We start from the raw sequence: 18499 nt of genomic DNA on the forward strand, positions 1-18499 counted from the left end.
TCAATGGTAACACAACACTGACATCAGGGTCAATGGTAACACAACACAGACATCAGGGTCAATGGTAACACAACACTGATATCAGTCAATGGTAACACAACACTGACATCAGTCAATGGTAACACAACACTGACATCAGTCAATGGTAACACAACACTGACATCAGTCAATGGTAACACAACACTGACATCAGAGTCAATGGTAACACAACACAGACATCAGTCAATGGTAACACAACACTGACATCAGTCAATGGTAACACAACACAAACATCAGAGTCAATGGTAACACAACACCGACATCAGAGTCAATGGTAACACAACACTGACATCAGGGTCAATGGTAACACAACACTGACATCAGTCAATGGTAACACAACACCGACATCAGGGTCAAAGGTAATACAACACTGACATTAGAGTCAATGGTAACACAACACCGACATCAGTCAATGGTAACACAACACTGACATCAGAGTCAATGGTAACACAACACTGACATCAGAGTCAATGGTAACACAACACTGACATCAGAGTCAATGGTAACACAACATCAACATCAGGGTCAATGGTAACACTGACATCAGGGTCAATGGTAACACAACACTGACATCAAGGGTCAATGGTAACACAACACTGACATCAGTCAATGGTAACACAACACTGACATCAGTCAATGGTAACACAACACTGACATCAGTCAATGGTAACACAACACTGACATCAATCAATGGTAACACAACACCGACATCAGTCAATGGTAACACAACACTGACATCAGGGTCAATGGTAACACAACACTGACATCAGTCAATGGTAACACAACACTGACATCAGAGTCAATGGTAACACAACACCGACATCAGGGTCAAAGGTAACACAACACTGACATCAGGGTCAATGGTAACACAACACAAACATCAGGGTCAATGGTAACACAACACTGACATCAGAGTCAATGGTAACACAACACTGATATCAGTCAATGGTAACACAACACTGACATCAGGGTCAATGGTAACACAACACAGACATCAGGGTCAATGGTAACACAACACTGACATCAGGGTCAATGGTAACACAACACTGACATCAGAGTAAATGATAACACAACACTGACATCAGAGTCAGTGGTAACACAACACTGACATCAGAGTCAATGGTAACACAACACTGACATCAGAGTCAATGGTAACACAACACCGACATCAGTCAATGGTAACACAACACTGACATCAGGGTCAATGGTAACACAACACTGACATCAGTCAATGGTAACACAACACTGACATCAATCAATGGTAACACAACACCGACATCAGTCAATGGTAACACAACACTGACATCAGTCAATGGTAACACAACACCAACATCAGGGTCAATGGTAACACAACACCGACATCAGAGTCAATGGTAACACAACACTGACATCATAGTCAATGGTAACACAACACTGACATCAGGGTCAATGGTAACACAACACTGACATCATAGTCAATGGTAACACAACACTGACATCAGGGTCAATGGTAACACAACACTGACATCATAGTCAATGGTAACACAACACTGACATCAGGGTCAATGGTAACACAACACCAACATCAGGGTCAATGGTAACACAACACCAACATCAGAGTCAATGGTAACACAACACTGACATCATAGTCAATGGTAACACAACACTGACATCAGGGTCAATGGTAACACAACACTGACATCATAGTCAATGGTAACACAACACTGACATCAGGGTCAATGGTAACACAACACTGACATCAGGTTCAATGGTAACACAACACTGACATCAGAGTCAATGGTAACACAACACCAACATCAGGGTCAATGGTAACACAACACTGACATCAGGGTCAATGGTAACACAACACTGACATCAGTCAATGGTAAACCAACACCGACATCAGTCAATGGTAACACAACACTGACATCAGAGTAAATGATAACACAACACTGACATCAGTCAATGGTAACACAACACTGACATCAGAGTCAAAGGTAACACAACACTGACTACATAAGATATGACATTGGGATCATGATGGTGGATGAGACAATGACAATGACATCATAACTTTATCAATGTATAAACGATGACAAAATAATCTACGGCCACTGTCGATCTTCATACGAAAGAACAGATTTCAGACAGACAAACAGCCGCAGTAACTAATCAACAAGTAATAATCATGATTCTTTAACAAGTAGATAAAATGTATATTTGAACACATAGGGCCCAGTCTTGACTTAATTTGTCAATCTTAAAAACACTGAACACAAAAAGACAAGATTAAAATTTAAATGTACATGGTAAAGTCGAATATTTAACAATTGTCAACAAAAAAGTTTGACTCTGAACACAGCTGGAATGGTACAGACAGAAGTGTAAACACTATGTACATCTTAAATACTTATATAAAAGTTATGGTATGCTTTATGTTAATATTCACTGTAATTCTACAACAAAATTGTTGACTTGAACACTTCTGTTTTAGGAAATTTGATCTACCCATAAAGCTAAAAAATCAAAAACAAATTATAGTCAATGTCCTGTGATTCTCTACACAAACAATTTAATGCAGAAAAACTTTTTTTATAATACTGTGAAAACATTTATTTTGGTGCACTCAAATTTAAGCTGATAACTGAATCGAAACAGATTATGGCTGGAGATGATGAATTTGAATGCCTCAAAGTTCTTGCAGTAGAAAACAGTAAACTGTTATCCAAACCATGATTTAGGAGATTTTCAATGCAAAAGTCGCTTAATTAAGATCACCACTAAAATATGTACTGCAACACTACAAGTGGTAGGCACAGACCTACGGTACATCACAAAAAAAATTGTCAGATGAAAAATTAGCCTCTCCAAAGAATGACCCATCCCATGACTACATATCCTTAACTTTTATCATCTCCCGAGTATGACCCGTCCTACGACTTCATTTACTTGCGGTTAGGGATATATAGTTGAGGGAAGGGTCATTACATAATCGGGATAGGCTAATTTTCAACTGACAATCATTTTTTTGTGACATAGGTCCACGCCTATCCCCTGTGTAGCGTTAACAATATTTTGAGGGTGATAAGAATTAATGAAGATTCTCTCATTAAAACACTAATTAGATTACTAAACCCTCTTTCCCTAATCCAGTTTTCAGTTTTGTCCTTACAATGATACACTCTGAGTATTAGAATTCTAAGACATTGTTTATATATTTGAACACAATATGGCCATTCCTCAAAGAAAATTTAAAAAATCTATCTTAATTCTTTTAGCGAGACACTGATCGGCTATAGAAAGGATATTATCTCTGTAACAAGTCGGTTACAGTCCCCGACAACAACGATATGATTAACAGTTAGGATGTGTGGAACAACCGCACATAAACATTTTAAATATTCTCTATAAAATCTAAGTTTCTGTTATATTAATTCCTTTATAATAGATCCATTATTATCTATTTACATGTGAATTAAATCAGTATTATCTATTCACAATAAAGTTTATACATGATATATATATATATATATTTATCTTTGAAGACAACAATCTTAACACAATCATATATTTCATACACAGATTATGTCGGACAGTTTAAACATTTAAAACTGTTACCATTTAAAGCAAAATATCCTGTTATTCTGCTTTGAAAGCATAGTATACTGTGGTATAGCAATACCCTATTTGACACAATAAATGAAATGTGTACTAACAAAACAAAAAAAGAAATTAAGAAAAAACAACATAAATACCTCTGCTGCCATGTGACCTTTACATAAAGTTTGACCAAAATTTGTGAAAGAATGAATTTGCTTAGAGTTTAAATTGAATCAGTTGATGATTTTCTATATATAGCAAGTATGACCCTGGCCTTGGCCTTAAAATCCTTGAAAGACAGCAATGTCTGAAGTATACTCAAGCTTGACGTATGGAAATTGAATAAATTTTGACAAAAAAATGGGTCAAAAGTATGAAGTTGCTAAGTGTTTATATTGAATCAGGATAGGACGGGAAGCGGTGTGAGGGGGGACGGGATGCATCGTCATACCATAGGACTTGACATGAGGAGATGGGACGGACATGGGCAACTTTATGCACCTCTATTTTATGGCAGGGGCATAAATATCTTTGATAAATCATTTACAGGGAAAAAGTTTCATGTAACCAGGTAATCCAGGCTGAGAAGCAAGAGAGAAAGATATTTTTAGATATAATGAAATGTAAATAAGAGGCCACATTTATTTATCTTTCCAACAAAAGAATGTAGGGATGTATTTGTAAGGGTATGTGTCATTTATTACACTGAATACGGTAAAATTATTACAGTGAAACCTGACTTTACTGACCACTGACTATAACAACATCCTGTAACATCTGACCATATCCACCAGAACGGTAACATGCCCCACTACTATTGCTGACACTGTCTTCACCAACACACTGTCCTATCCGACACATTACCTAGACAAGGTCGGTAAAGTCAGGTTTCACTCTTATTGTCAAGGAAACAGTCCTGTTTTTGGGAAATTTTAAACAAAAAGTTTAATAAAGATCACAATATTAATTCCAACTTGTTAAAAGTTGATATTTAAGTTCTGTACAGGGTCATTTTCTGAAATGGCAGCATTTTTCATTTGATTCATTTCACAAATAAATCTCACATAATAGCAGAAAACTTTTGATTAAGTTCCTATAGTTGGTTTTTCCAACAATACATTTTCAAACTAACTCAGTTTACTGCTGATCAAACAAAATGTAAGCATGGATATTTTCACTCTCACGTCAGTAAGGAGAGTCATAAATATAACAGGATAGTGATCACTTCTAATGGTTACTCTACAGACCTAGCAATAATGAAACCGTAGGTATACCGTACACAGTAATTCCTATCGGAAAATGTAACACTAAAATGCAAAGCATAAAAATTCTAAATTAAACTCTAATTATACAAATTCTGTGTTTCAAACTCCTGCATCTAAAACAATATTACTTAAACTAAAATTGATCAGACTATCAAAATAAATAAAAAATAAAACTGCAATAATCAATTGTTTTTTCACTAACAGAGTCTTCAAAAAGGATTATTTCCTAGCTACGTACAAAGGTAAAGACAAAGGTTATAAATAATTATAAATTTTTATAGTGTAATTGTCTTTAAATTTTTACATTTGAATGTAAACAAGTATTTGTGAGCACTTTCTCAAATCACTGAATCAGTCAAAACAAATATAGAGGAAATGAAATATATTTAAATATCTACATAGAAAAAATATTACAGGGAACATGTTTATCTGAATATCAAATTTTCATTTCGTTGATGTTTTGTATTTTTTTTTTTATATAATTAATGGTATGCCTTGTCATCGTAATCATACATCAATCTTACTCTATCAGAGTTCATAAATACTTATAAAGGCTGAAAATTAGAGCGCCAATTTTGGAACTACATAATTTAGATGACTTTCTTTGAAGGAAGTCAGAATTCATGAGCCAACTTTAATATACATTTACAACAAATGTTTTACTTAACAAGTCACATCGCCTAGGTATAAAAATGATTGCTGGGTTTATCGTCTCCTGAACAGGAAGAGTCATTTTGAGGTCGGGTTTCCATGTAGTAGTTGGTGACTACCTCACTGAACAGAGGGAGGCCCATCGCATGCCATCCTGAGCAATTAGGGTTAAGTGTCTTGCCCAAAGACACAACCAAGACAGCACAGACAGCTAGGCCCGTTTTTCAGCTTTCCGAGAAACAAAAACTGACCCGGGTAGGGAGTGTCGATACATACAAAATGTAGCATTATCACAACTTTATAGGGACTTTAACTACATCTCTTTATAAAAATACACACTTAAGTGGATATATCTTTATCAATGAAAAAGAATGAAATTTTGACCAATGGGACTAACAAATCGTTAAGATCATGAATTAAATATCATGATACAATATTTTACTCTTGATCATCACAGTTAAAAAAGATTGGAAGAACTTTTCTCAATGACCTCTGGATTACAGGTCAAAGGTCACACAGATCCGATTCCAGGAAAGAAGAAGAGGTGAGGTTTTCGCAGTGTACTTTTGTATTCCGACATCTGCGACATTTGATCCATTTCGATCTGGGGACAGCGTGATATCTTTCTTGAAACCAACTGGTTCACCTGCAAAATATTTTATGAATTTGAGAACTGCTTGTCAGATATGCATATCTCTATTCCAACTTTGTTGTTAAATGGGAAATTAAACTGAAATTGAATTTTTGTTTAATGTTTCACACCCCCGCTCTCTGAAACATTGATTCAAACTCTCAGCACCCTATTATCATATTATTGAAAATCTCTGCAAAAACCTTCTGAAGGGAAATTTCAATCTAGAGATAGTGATAACAAAATGACAGAATTTGAAAATAAAAAGTTATAATTGTGATATTCAAATTTGACTGCAGAGCATTGATGTTCGGCTGTCAAAGAACTTGCATGCAAAATAATAACAGATTTTCACTTTATTTTACCAATTGATGATAAAGAAAGACAATGTTTGAAATCAATACCCCTAAATCACTTCGTGGTGGGAGTATGGTTAGAATGCAACAAAAGGAATGTATAGACTTACTATCATCATCACACAATGTACGTCCTTCACATTTAATGTACTACCCCCAGATTAATGTATAGACTTACTATCATCATCACACAATGTATATCCTTCAAATTTAATGTACTACCCCCAGATTAATGTATAGACTTACTATCATCACACAATGTATATCCTTCAAATTTAATGTACTACCCCCAGATTAATGTATAGACTTACTATCATCACACAATGTATATCCTTCAAATTTAATGTACTACCCCCAGATTAATGTATAGACTTACTATCATCACACAATGTATATCCTTCAAATTTAATGTACTACCCCCAGAGTAATTTATAGACTTACTATCATCACACAATGTATGGCCTTTACATTTATGTACCTCCCCCCAGATTAATGTATAGACTTACTATCATCATCACACAATGTATGTCCTTCACATTTAATGTAATACCCCCCTCCCCCTCCCAGATTTTACATCAACAAGAGGCCCAGAGGGCCTGTATTGCTTCATCAGATAAATATGAGCTATATCCATTGCTCGGTTTCAGAGAAGAAGTCGTTAATATCAATATAGCTATATTGACCCTTTTTGGCCCTGCCCCTCTGGCCCCCAGGGGGTCAGCCCCACCATTTGTACAATTTTGAATTCCCACCCCATAGTGATGCTACCAGGCAAATAGGAGCAATATCCTTTGCTTGGTTTCAGAGAAGAAGTCGTTTATATTAATAGAGCCAAATTGACCCCTTTTGGCCCGGCCCTCAGACCCCCGCGGGTCAGCCCCACCATTTGTACAATTTTGAGTCCCCACACCATAGGGATGCTTCTGACCAAATTTGGTCGAATTCTGATCTGTGGTTATGAAGAAGAAGTCAATTGTTGACGGACAGACGGACGGACAGATGCTACGGTATGGCATAAGCTCACCTTAGTCCTTCGGACCAGGTGAGCTAACAATCAGCAGACCTACCCTGTTTAGCATGGTACACATATCCTCGTTTTTGGCGTACTTCATTAGAATTTGCACTAAGGCTTCAATATACCAACTCCCACGTTCACGGTTTCTCCAAGCATAATATCCTGTCATGAAACAAAAATAAACTTTGTCAAAATGAAGAAATTTGCAGTATCGGTATGTCTCCAAAATTAATAATAGTCCGATGAAAAATATGTAATTTGAGAAAATGAAATTTGTAGTATCTGTAGGTCTTAAATATCTAGAATAGCAATATGAAAAAATATGTAATTTGAGAAAATTGGATTAAGGTCTGTTCTAGCTTGTGACCAATCAAAATTATCTACAGTCCTGATAATAACTCATTACACAGTGTGGTACGTCACTAACTACCAATAACTGATGTATGATTAATAATTTATTTTTAAGGCAATATAATTATGATCAGGAATTTTAACTTTTTGTTTTCATTTCACTCACATTTTACTTATTTCAGGCTAAATCATAAGGCCTTAGTAGACAGGTGATAGTCAAATGACCTTCCATAGACTGTTTTTACAAAGCTTCCACAAAAAGGAAAATAAGTCAATGGCCAAGGAAATAAATAGAAATGAATCCTGATAAGGCTACAAACTGGGCTACAAACTCAGACCTTTTAAGATATATTAGTTAATCACTGGTTTACGAACTAGGTCAATGTTCCGTCGGTATAATTAAGTTACAGGTTTACCACCTACATGACTTGGCCTATTGCCAGGTTTCATCTGACCGACTATAGTCTTTTTTTATAGGCATAATTTAGTTGTGGATTTACCACCTACATGACTCTACCTATTGCCAGGTTTCGTCTCACCGACATGAAGGGAGTAGACCATTGTTTTGAACCATCCCTCCTATATTAAGTTTGTTTTGTAATTTTAGGAGACAGGCCCTGGTCCTAAAAGTGTCTTTTTTGTACATTTGTCATTTTAATCTACATCTCTTGTTAAGATGTTTACCTGACTGTGTTGGATAACAGATGAGCATGTCCGACATTGTTGGAAGTTGTCGCATGCTGGGATGGGAGCCGTCAATCTCGTCCGCTTGTTTCCATTCCACACCTTCATCTAACGCACCTAGACAATAACAAAGATTTTTCATTTCATATATCCTACATGTTCAGATACTGGAATAAAGAACCTCTTCCCAACACAAGAAATATTCTATGAAATCTTCTCTTAAAAGAAGTTAAAAACAAGACACTCATCTTACATATTTCAAGAGCATTAATCATCAATCAAAATCTATTCAAAACTGAAATTTTATCATCATTCTTATCCTTTTCAAAAACTGATTATCATTTTAAATCTATTCAAAAACTCTGTCATGGTCATCATTCTTATGCTATACAAAAACTGAATTTAAATTCAATTAACAAAAAGATTTTTGCATGAAGCACTATGCACCAGACTGCCAGTATCCCATCTTCGCTAGCCAAGGCTTCTGATTACGTTACACTACACGAACCCTTGGCGGATATAGTCGTGTTCAAACCGTCGCGCCCTGGAATCCCAGGGCACCCAATGAAATCGCGTTTTACACTCGGGCTTTGTTTCGCAGTAAACAAAAATTGCGGCACCCAGTACAGAGCTACAATGTCGACTATGTCATTGCATTTTACCTATATACAGAGACATACAATCTTTAGGGGAACATTCGCAGTGTTTGATAAATCTATTTAGTCATTGATCACATATCTCATCGAAATGACACAAGCCTCCATGTGTGTTTGTTAACATCACAGATGAAGTAAATCGGTAACGCTCGTTTTGATTGGTCGAAAATTTCAAGCGTAAAGAGTGGTAATTTTGAATCTCCGCTAGAGGGCCAGAACTGACGCCTATATCTGCCAAGGGTTCGTGTAGTGTAACGTAATCAGAAGCCTTGGCTAGCGAAGATGCCAGTATCCATGCAGGACCAATTATTTTCTGCTCATGGTATTGTTCTATGCTTATGATTGATAAAATTCTATGGATCTATTCTTGTAAAATAATACATTTGGTAGGGATATGTGCTTCTCAAAATAGCTCTAAGCCTTGCTGAAATAAGGCCAAAAATATTCTATGGAAACAAAATTCCATAAAATCTGTCCCTATTAAATTAAAATCTCAAGTTTTTAAACTTACCACCTCTACAAGCTTGGATGAAAAAAATTTTTGGCTTGCCAATGAGACTTTTACAACTGTTGTTGTCGAACAGAGCGAATATATCATCAAGTTTAAGTTTGTTTCCGTCAGTTCCGAACAGGTAGCCCTCCTCTCCGTGACTGAGAAGGCACACCACACAGCAATCGGCCTGAACGTGATCCTCTAGTAAAGAAAACTGCTGCAGCTTCTTCCCAATCTCCTGTAAGTCATTAATTATCTCGAATGTAAAAACCAACAGTGATTCTGAAAATGTGCTTTAGATTAAAGCTGACATTGCAAGTTGAAAAGCTTCCAATTGAGAATTGAAAAATAAATATATAAAGAGCAGAGCACAAACTAGGATGTCGACACTTTCTTAGATACATTGACCAGAAACGATATCACAGGGGCATGGCACGATTTTATAAATGATAGTCCATATATGTATTATAGTCACTATAATACATATATATATGGACTTTCATTTATAAAATCATGCCAAGCCCCTGTGACCAGAACATACAGTCATCATAGGGAAAATCACTTTGTATATATATATATATATATTTTTAATCTCAATTTAAAAGCATATTTTGAGTTCCACTATCCACTTTAAGCAGATATATTTCTATTGCCGCCATTAGGTCACAGACACTTACTCTCAATTTTCACTCCAATTCAAATATGTACAAATATGGCAAAATCAAGCTACAATCAACTTCAACAGAAAACTGACTATGTCGATGAGATAAAATCTAGCAATAGGTTTAGTCACATAGGCAGTAAACCAGAAACTTACTAAAATGCTAGTTTCCTGTGGTGAAGATCCACTTGGATTTCTATGAGGGACAATGTTTGCTTGATAGAGAAATCAGACGGAAAAATAACAAGAACAGATATATAGTTAAAAAATTAAAACTTTAGGTTGAATACGTACATCAGCAGTGAGCTTGTCAACGTCGTTGTATACTGTTACACAGAAATGAAGCTGCGTGAGTAAGTTGTGGAGGTTGTCTCTGTCAATGTTGGTTCCCCGCCGTGGTAATTTCCCTTCCACCTCATTAACATTGATAATCAGAGCCTGGCCTCGCGGGATCCTTCGCATGGCATAAGACTGCAACAATTTACACGTGTAACTTGGTATTAACCATGGTTTTGTGGATTATTGATTCTATTAAATAAAGGACTTTTAAGAAACACAAATCATGATAAAGAGATATTCCAGGAAAATATCCATACAGGATAACTCCAGGTTTATCAAACAAGAAGGATCGAAGAAGTGATTTATTCAAACCAGTACCATACGAAATTTCCTGCACCCATCATACAAGTATAAAATTTCTTTATTTCTAGAGCCTTAAATAACATTTTATTAACTCCTGAAGATCTCAGGTGAAAAATAGATTAAATTTATTCCCAAGCTGTTTAAAAAGTATCCGGGTATACAAACCTTTTTGAAATGACTCAAATAAAACTGGCGTTGACAAAGAGCTACATTCACAGAGACAGGTCCATCAGTGAGGTCGATATCTGGGTCATCAAACTCGCCAATGGACTGGATAGGTGGGACACGGGCATTCCTCTGGCTACATGGGTCCACCATGAAGATTTCAGGCAATGGTTTGTAAATTGCTCGTGAATCGTATGATGAATCTCGTACACAGATAGAACCACCTGACCCATCTCGTGCAGGTAAAATCACGGTTTCTTCTGTTCTTAGCCGCTTGACACCTGTAATATGTACATGAATGATCAATTTGACTGAAAATATATCAACAATGTCTTCATTTCTTCCATGACATGTATGTAACTCTGGTAAATACTAGCCGCAATATACCGCTCGGCTAGAGAAATCTTCTCTTTAGCTAGATCGGTTGAGCGTAAGACTAGTAAGCCAGATGTCTCGGGTTCGATCTTTAGCGGAGGCAGTGATTTAAATTAAATTAATCATGCGCTCTGTTACATGTACATGTATATCTGTTTATATGGATTTCATCAGTTTTTGGTTTGTAATAATCTAACTTAGACTAAAACTTGTTTACAATGAACCCCACTGGATCAGATAAGATATTTTATTTTATCGGAAATTCATTACAGGGTTTTAAAACACGTGTACATGTATATCAGGGAGAACTTGGGAATTCAATTTACTTCATGATAAGAAGTATCAAGCCTTTTCATCTGAAGAAAGTTTTAGTGTAATACTGTATTTACTTGCATACTGTATTACATTATTATAATTATTGTACATGTAACGTTAATCATACTAAGAGTAATTTTGCAAATTAGATGGTGTTATATAGATATTCTATTGTAAACATGCACATTTCAGGGGTAATCCTGTTGTAGCATTTTTTGCACTAGAAGCATTCCGCTAAATTATGACTGTGCTAATTGTAGTATATCGACATTGGTATCTATGGCAATCATTGTTGGTGCGCTAATTTATCATTCTGCTAATCTATTTTAATTTGTTTTCGTGCTGAAATTTGAGTGTGTCAAATTAAGGATGCTAACAGTATATCATTAATACAGATAAGAATATTTCATTATCATTTCACTTGATTACAGAGTTTATTAATTACAGCATGAATAATATATTGGTTTGGTTTATTTTGTTTATCGTTCTAATAACAGCAAGGTTCATTTAAGGACATACACGGTTTTGAGGTGGAGGAAAGCCGGAGTACTCGGAGAAAAACTAGGGTCAGTAACAGGCAACTGCCCCACATGGGTTTTAAACTCACGACCCATAGGTGGAGGGCTAGTGATAAAGTGTTGGGCCACCTTAACCACTTGGCCATCGAGATGTTGCACATCAATAATCTCAAATGTTCAAGCTGTTGAAACTCTCTCATCTACATATATGATTCCCTCTTAACCGACACATATGAATCTGTCTAAACCTTTTAACTAATGAGACTTCCAATGTCCTTCAGAAACCGGATGACACAAATGTTTCCTCAGCTTGAAAAGTTTGGCAAATTCCGCAATGAGTGTCAAATAATTACCATTACATTGTACACAAACAGATAATCATCCTCCATACCTCAGTGTGTTCAATACGACCCTTGGCTAGTGAAGATGGCTGACACTAAGTCTATTATGTATTTGTAAATACACTAGGGTGTAAAAAGTACAGACACTAGTGTAAGAGAGCTTAAGCCAGCCCCATCAAGCCAAATCATGCTGTGCACAGTAATTTGTCTTTCCATTCATACAAATTTTTTAATTCATTTTAAGGATACGAGTATTCTAAAAATGTATACCTAAGCAGGGCATCCAGTAGAGCCTTGAGAGTATGTTTTTGACTTCCTAAATTTGGATTTGAATTTGACAGATGTTTGGATCCTTCAGTTTTCTGAGAAATAGTGATTTGACATCTGAAATTGCTTAAAGTCAATGCCATGTAATTAAGGGAAGTGCGATTATTGTTATGAAATCAGATTTCTGAGGACATCATTTTTTTCATTTCTGATCATAATGTACATGTTGTATAGAGTATTACCAAAATTCATATAATATTAATTGAAACAATATAAGGAGTTGTTTTAACTATGAAATATATTTATTTTTGTTATCTTTTACCTGATATTTTAGTTATTGTATCACATAAATCTTTTAGCATGACACAATTTGTGATCAGAAATTTAAAATCAAAGAGCAAAATTCCATAAAATACATTTCCAGACCTGTGTTAGTCTGTGTGACATCTAACTTCACTCACCTGGGTGGTCATGGGAATCTTGATTTGGCTTGAATGGTCGCTTGGTCATACCATCTACAATAAATAATAAAATTTCTTCAAAGCAAAACAAAACAATATTTTTCTTTCGGTGATTTTTGAGACTTACAGGGTTTGCACTGGGCATTTCAAAAAATCATTTTCAGCTAAAATGGGGTCCCTGTGAATAATTTGAATGGAGCTTCCAGAAAAAATGGGGTCCTTTCGATTTTCTATTCTTCAAAAGGCTATTCGGATGGCTTCAACGCAAACCCTGACTCAGATCTATTCTATCATGAATATTTGTTCTTTTGGGAAAAATGCTTTTGAAAATTGTTATGTTTACACAAAATTTCAAACGTACATACTTGTTAGAGTTTATATGTACACATTATTTTATAAAATAGCCTTTTTAACACATGATATATCTTTGAACTGAAATATAGCTATTCCCCTGTCAGGAGACGATGATACATAAACATAGGATCTAAATTGAGTTTTTATTTGATACGAGATTTTATGAAACCAGTCATTGAAGTTTTCATTTTTGCAAGCTTTGGCAATCATCATTTTCAAATTGTTGATGAATATCTTTAATAACTTAAAAAGTTTCCAATTTCAAATATGGATGTGATATAACCACTCACTAATTTACCATAACACTTAACCTGAGAGCTGGGAACTACAGGATAACTGAGTATTTGAAAATCTACAATTGCTATAAATGTGCATATACCTAGGCTATCGTTGCGCTGATAACATTTCTCGGTCACCTTGTCGCATTCGTAGATAGTCCTCATGGGGTGACGGCATCTGTCCAATGAACTCTGCTCCCTGGTGGGCAACAAAAACCTCCCTCGGAGTCATGTTTGGTAGGTTATACATTGAGTCCTTGGTAACGTAGTGTTTAGACCTGATTCGGCTGCTTAAATATTCTTCGCGTTCTCTGTCTAAATACTCTGGTTTTTCCATCATGCCTTTTGGAGGGTGCATCATGTATGGGTATTTCTGAAACCTAGCCTTGTCTGGCATTGTGTTCCAAGTCGACCCATGTGAGCTGTACCCAGTCCACTCCGGATCTTTCAGAAGTCGATTTTCTGACTCAGCACCATAACCATATGGATCCTCCATGTAAGATTTTGGGAGATTACTAAAACGTTCAGGTCCCTTCTCCTGCATGATGGCTGCATACTGAAACTGGGATCTGCTTGGGGCTAGAACTGAGACCCCTGATGGGCCAGCTAATCAAGTACTCTAGAGTCATTCTCTGAACTTTTTTCTAACCCTTGTATTTGGCTGCTTTCTGGAAGATTATCTGATTTCTGAGGTGTTGCCTCTGTGTCTTGTGTAGACTTTGTCTCTGAACTTTGAACTTTTTCTTCTTTCTTTTCACTTGTATCGGATTTTAAGTACAAATCTACAATGTATTCCTGTTCTGTAGCTACAAGACCATCACACAAGCCTTGAAATGCGTTTGGTCCGTTCAGCACGTCCAAAAGTTTTTCGGTCCTTGCTTCAGGAGTTGAACAAGCCTGGAATTAGTCCAAATCATTATTATCATGTAAATATTTCTTATAATTTTCTTAGATAGCAAATTTTTTTTTTTTTTGATTGCTGAAATATGTTATAAATACAGTGCACTCTGTCCAATCCGGATATTTGCCAAAACCGGCCAAACAATTTGGTCCCGAAAATTCCCTTCTTTATTTATAGTAAATAAACTCTGCATAATCCTGATGCTGTCTATTCTGTAATCCGGCCATATATTCAGGCCCCATTCCTTCTGTATACTAGTAAATCTACTCTGTATAAACCGGTGTCGGTCCCATTGATGTTTCCCTGGTAGCGGTAACTTCAGGGGCTCCCGACGAGTGTTTATACAGTTGTAATTGCAGCACAGGTATATTATTAATTGACCATTAAACGTCATTGTCCACAGGTGGCTACGGCTGGATAATCACCTAAACAGTTGTTAGGTACAATAAAGAATGCATTTTTGTCAATTTATACCAATAATGTTACATGTTTGTAAATGTATCGTAATTAAGAAATGTTTCATGCTGGCTGGCTTCCCCTTCGCGGACCTCACTACATGAACGTACCCGGATGAGGAAGTCGAAGATGATGGTGACGACATACCTTTTGTATTACTCCGTTTCTATTATCAACAAATATGGATCTCACGACAGCCGCCAACATTAAGGACCAATTAGAAATTGAGGCTAATTCCTCAGATTGGGAATCTGCACTTGTAGAAAGTGTCAGATCAGTTGATTAATCGGACTCGGTGGAAGGCCTCTTAAAACAAACAACAATCAGTGATTGTTTTCAACCAATGTAACGTACACATAGTCTCATGTCATATTGCCAGTGTTGCATTAAATTATGTTATTCAATTCAAAGTTTGTATATGCATGAATAATGCACAATGACATCTTCTTTGTAATATATCTTTTATTATTATTATTTTTTTTTTTTTGCATTCAACGATGATATCAAGTAGAATCTCTACAATCCGGAACTCTCTACAAACCGGCTTTATTTTGTGGTCCCAAAGGTGTCCGGTTTAGAAAGAGTGCACTGTACTTTGAAAATAATGTATACAGTTCAAAGTGAATTAGAAAAGACATTTACATCAGTGGCTATAGATAAATGTAATACCCACTCTGACTAAAGATTCACCCTTAAGACTCTGGTTCCAGGTAATCCAATACTAACCATCATACTCTGATTTTAGGCAGATATTGGGAAGAACATGTACAGTTTACATGTCAATAATTACTACCATAAATATACAAATGAAATCTAGACACAGAATGTAAAGAAATACATGTAGCAGGCAATCTTTTGATAAGACTCGCTCTGCCTTATTAAGTTCAGAGGCAAATGCCTGGTAACAGGGCAGTGGTCACACAATTGAAGTCAAACAAATAAAGGTAGAGCTACTCTGCTGAAATATCAGGTATTTCCAGTGATTTCACAAGATTTCAGAGTTGGGAGTATTCAACCGGTTTTCAAAACTTGTGTTGCTATATTAATATGCTTGACATATTCCAGGAGAGCTCTTTAAAATAAAAAGTACAAGTATGTTATTTAGTAATGAGTACTAATGACACTCCACCTTTCAGCGTTTATTTCAGCCTGAGCTTCTTCTGGCCCTGACACCAAACTTAGACATTCTGAGATTCTGACATCTATTGTTATGTCTGTCAGAATGTCCAAGTATGGTGTCAGGGCCAGAGGAAACTCAGGCTAAGTTTATTGATACAGTGCTTTCTGTTTCCTCCAGTCCACACCTTGATTTCATTGTATTTGCATACATGTATATTAACCACAAATGTTATCAACCGAACACTTTCATTATACGACTGTGAACATCCCATGACCTAATTATTAGTTACCTGGTAAAATGCAGTTTGAACTCACCTGTATTGTGTTGCCGACCCGTTTAGAGATTATTTTACGTGATAGAAGTTGTGTGATAAGTCCATCATCAATGTTGATGTTATCCACCAGATCAGCTCGGCTTGTTCGCAGAACTTCCTTGTGCTTTTTATCCATTTTTACTTCTATTGCAGGGTATCAGTCATTTTCTACGAAATGAAATTTCAAAGAAATGATAACATTTCATCTGACTGTTAGGTATATGATATATCACTTACCCTTTGATATACATATTGCAATTTTTGCATCTAATTGAAAGTTTTTTGTTTTTTTTTAAATTAGTGATAAAAAAGTCCTTTACTCATCTTTTGTGATATTACACTATTATTTAAATACCAACAAAAGAAAACAGTCTTGTGTTGTATGCAGTACTGTCATCACAGTTTCAAAGTAAGTAAAATGTTTATTTGCAAATGTAATAAATAATCCTAAACACAATATATTATAATCTCAACACAGTAAATTTGTCTCCAGTTTAATTTATATTCATAAACTAAAACTACAGTACTAATTTTGTTTCATGCATCTACCGGTACTTTCTAGCTATATAGGTCACGCTGCTATGGATTGGTTACCCTGATGATTAATTTCAAAATCTATTTAGATTGTAGATGATCAAGAAAGAAGTACACTAATTCTTATCCATTTTCAAGTTATAATAAAATCATTAAAATCCACTATCCAGGATATCGATTCAATGAGAAATGTTCTGCAGCAGAATTTGAATAGGCTCATGCATATGCTGTTAGTGTTAGCTAGGTTTATGTAGCTCTAATTATAACGGTTAAGAGTCTATATCTATATGGAGTTTGGAGTTTTGATGCCCAAGTAAAATACCTAATACATATGATTTCTTGTTGGCAGTTGATGAGACTATAGGATGCTACTGAACAGAAACTCGCCCATTTGATTTATGTTCATGTTATTATTTATTTTGACAGCATACATAAAATATGTACAGGATTTACATTCTTTCATTGTCAGCATTAATATTCTTAATACAGATTATAATACTAAAGATAGATTTTTAATACATATCTAGTATTTTCTTTATGATATTTTTACATATCGTTTTGAAATCATGTAGGCGTATACTTGTGATATAGGTCTATGATTATGTTTTCATTGATTTGGATCTGTAAAAGGGACATTTTGTCCCCCTGTAAACAGACCCTCATGATCATGATCAGGACTCCAATGTAGATATGCCACCTTTGTATTATTAATTTTGAAAAGTAATCAAATGTGCAAGGGTTTGATAATAAAAGGCATTTTGATAAAATAAGTCTGGCAGAGAAAAACATAAGCTTTTCTTTCTACATTAGAAAAATATTTTGACCCACATGTGTAAAGACAGCGCCATTTTCAAAACTGAAATATCGGTCGCCTGTCCATAAATTAAACATAGGGCGTGCGCTGATCGCATTCATCCAGTTTGAATAATGATAAGCTGCAATATAAGTGAACTTTTTGGTTGTTTGTTTGTCTGTTTCTGAATCTTCAATAACCTGTACTGGACCCACCTGTACTTTTCCCAAGTTTCCAAACTTCGTCTATTTTCTCAACACCTCTTTTTTTGCCTCACTGTTACCG

The 18499-nt window shown here is 35.7% G+C and overlaps 1 protein-coding gene across 1 annotated transcript; it reads right to left on the reverse strand.

Annotated features, from left to right (window-relative positions):
• Positions 1–1802: 1802 nt before the first annotated feature.
• LOC117345248 (caspase-2-like) lies at positions 1803–18499 on the reverse strand. The gene is made up of 10 exons (XM_033908284.1): positions 18430–18499; positions 16889–17055; positions 14199–14994; positions 13466–13519; positions 11189–11469; positions 10676–10852; positions 9739–9958; positions 8572–8688; positions 7589–7698; positions 1803–6180 (listed from the first exon to the last, which is right to left on the reverse strand). Exons 3-10 carry the CDS (start codon positions 14260–14262, stop codon positions 6046–6048), a joined length of 1158 nt encoding a protein of 385 aa, XP_033764175.1. The 5' UTR covers positions 14263–14994; positions 16889–17055; positions 18430–18499; the 3' UTR covers positions 1803–6045.

This window comes from Pecten maximus, chromosome 16 (assembly GCF_902652985.1).
Source record: "Pecten maximus chromosome 16, xPecMax1.1, whole genome shotgun sequence".
NCBI lineage: Eukaryota > Metazoa > Mollusca > Bivalvia > Pectinida > Pectinidae > Pecten > Pecten maximus.

What these genes read in the sequence shown, in the direction of transcription:
- LOC117345248 (XM_033908284.1), bottom strand. Translation starts at nt 14,262, where the DNA reads ATGAGGACTATCTACGAATGCGACAAGGTGACCGAGAAATGTTATCAG. An exon ending in TCAGCGCAACGATAGCCTAG is followed by an intron (nt 13,520 to 14,198) that starts GTATATGCACAT and finishes TATTTATTGTAG; the next exon opens with ATGGTATGACCAAGCGACCA. An exon ending in CATCCAAGCTTGTAGAGGTG is followed by an intron (nt 8,689 to 9,738) that starts GTAAGTTTAAAA and finishes GTTATTGTCTAG; the next exon opens with GTGCGTTAGATGAAGGTGTG.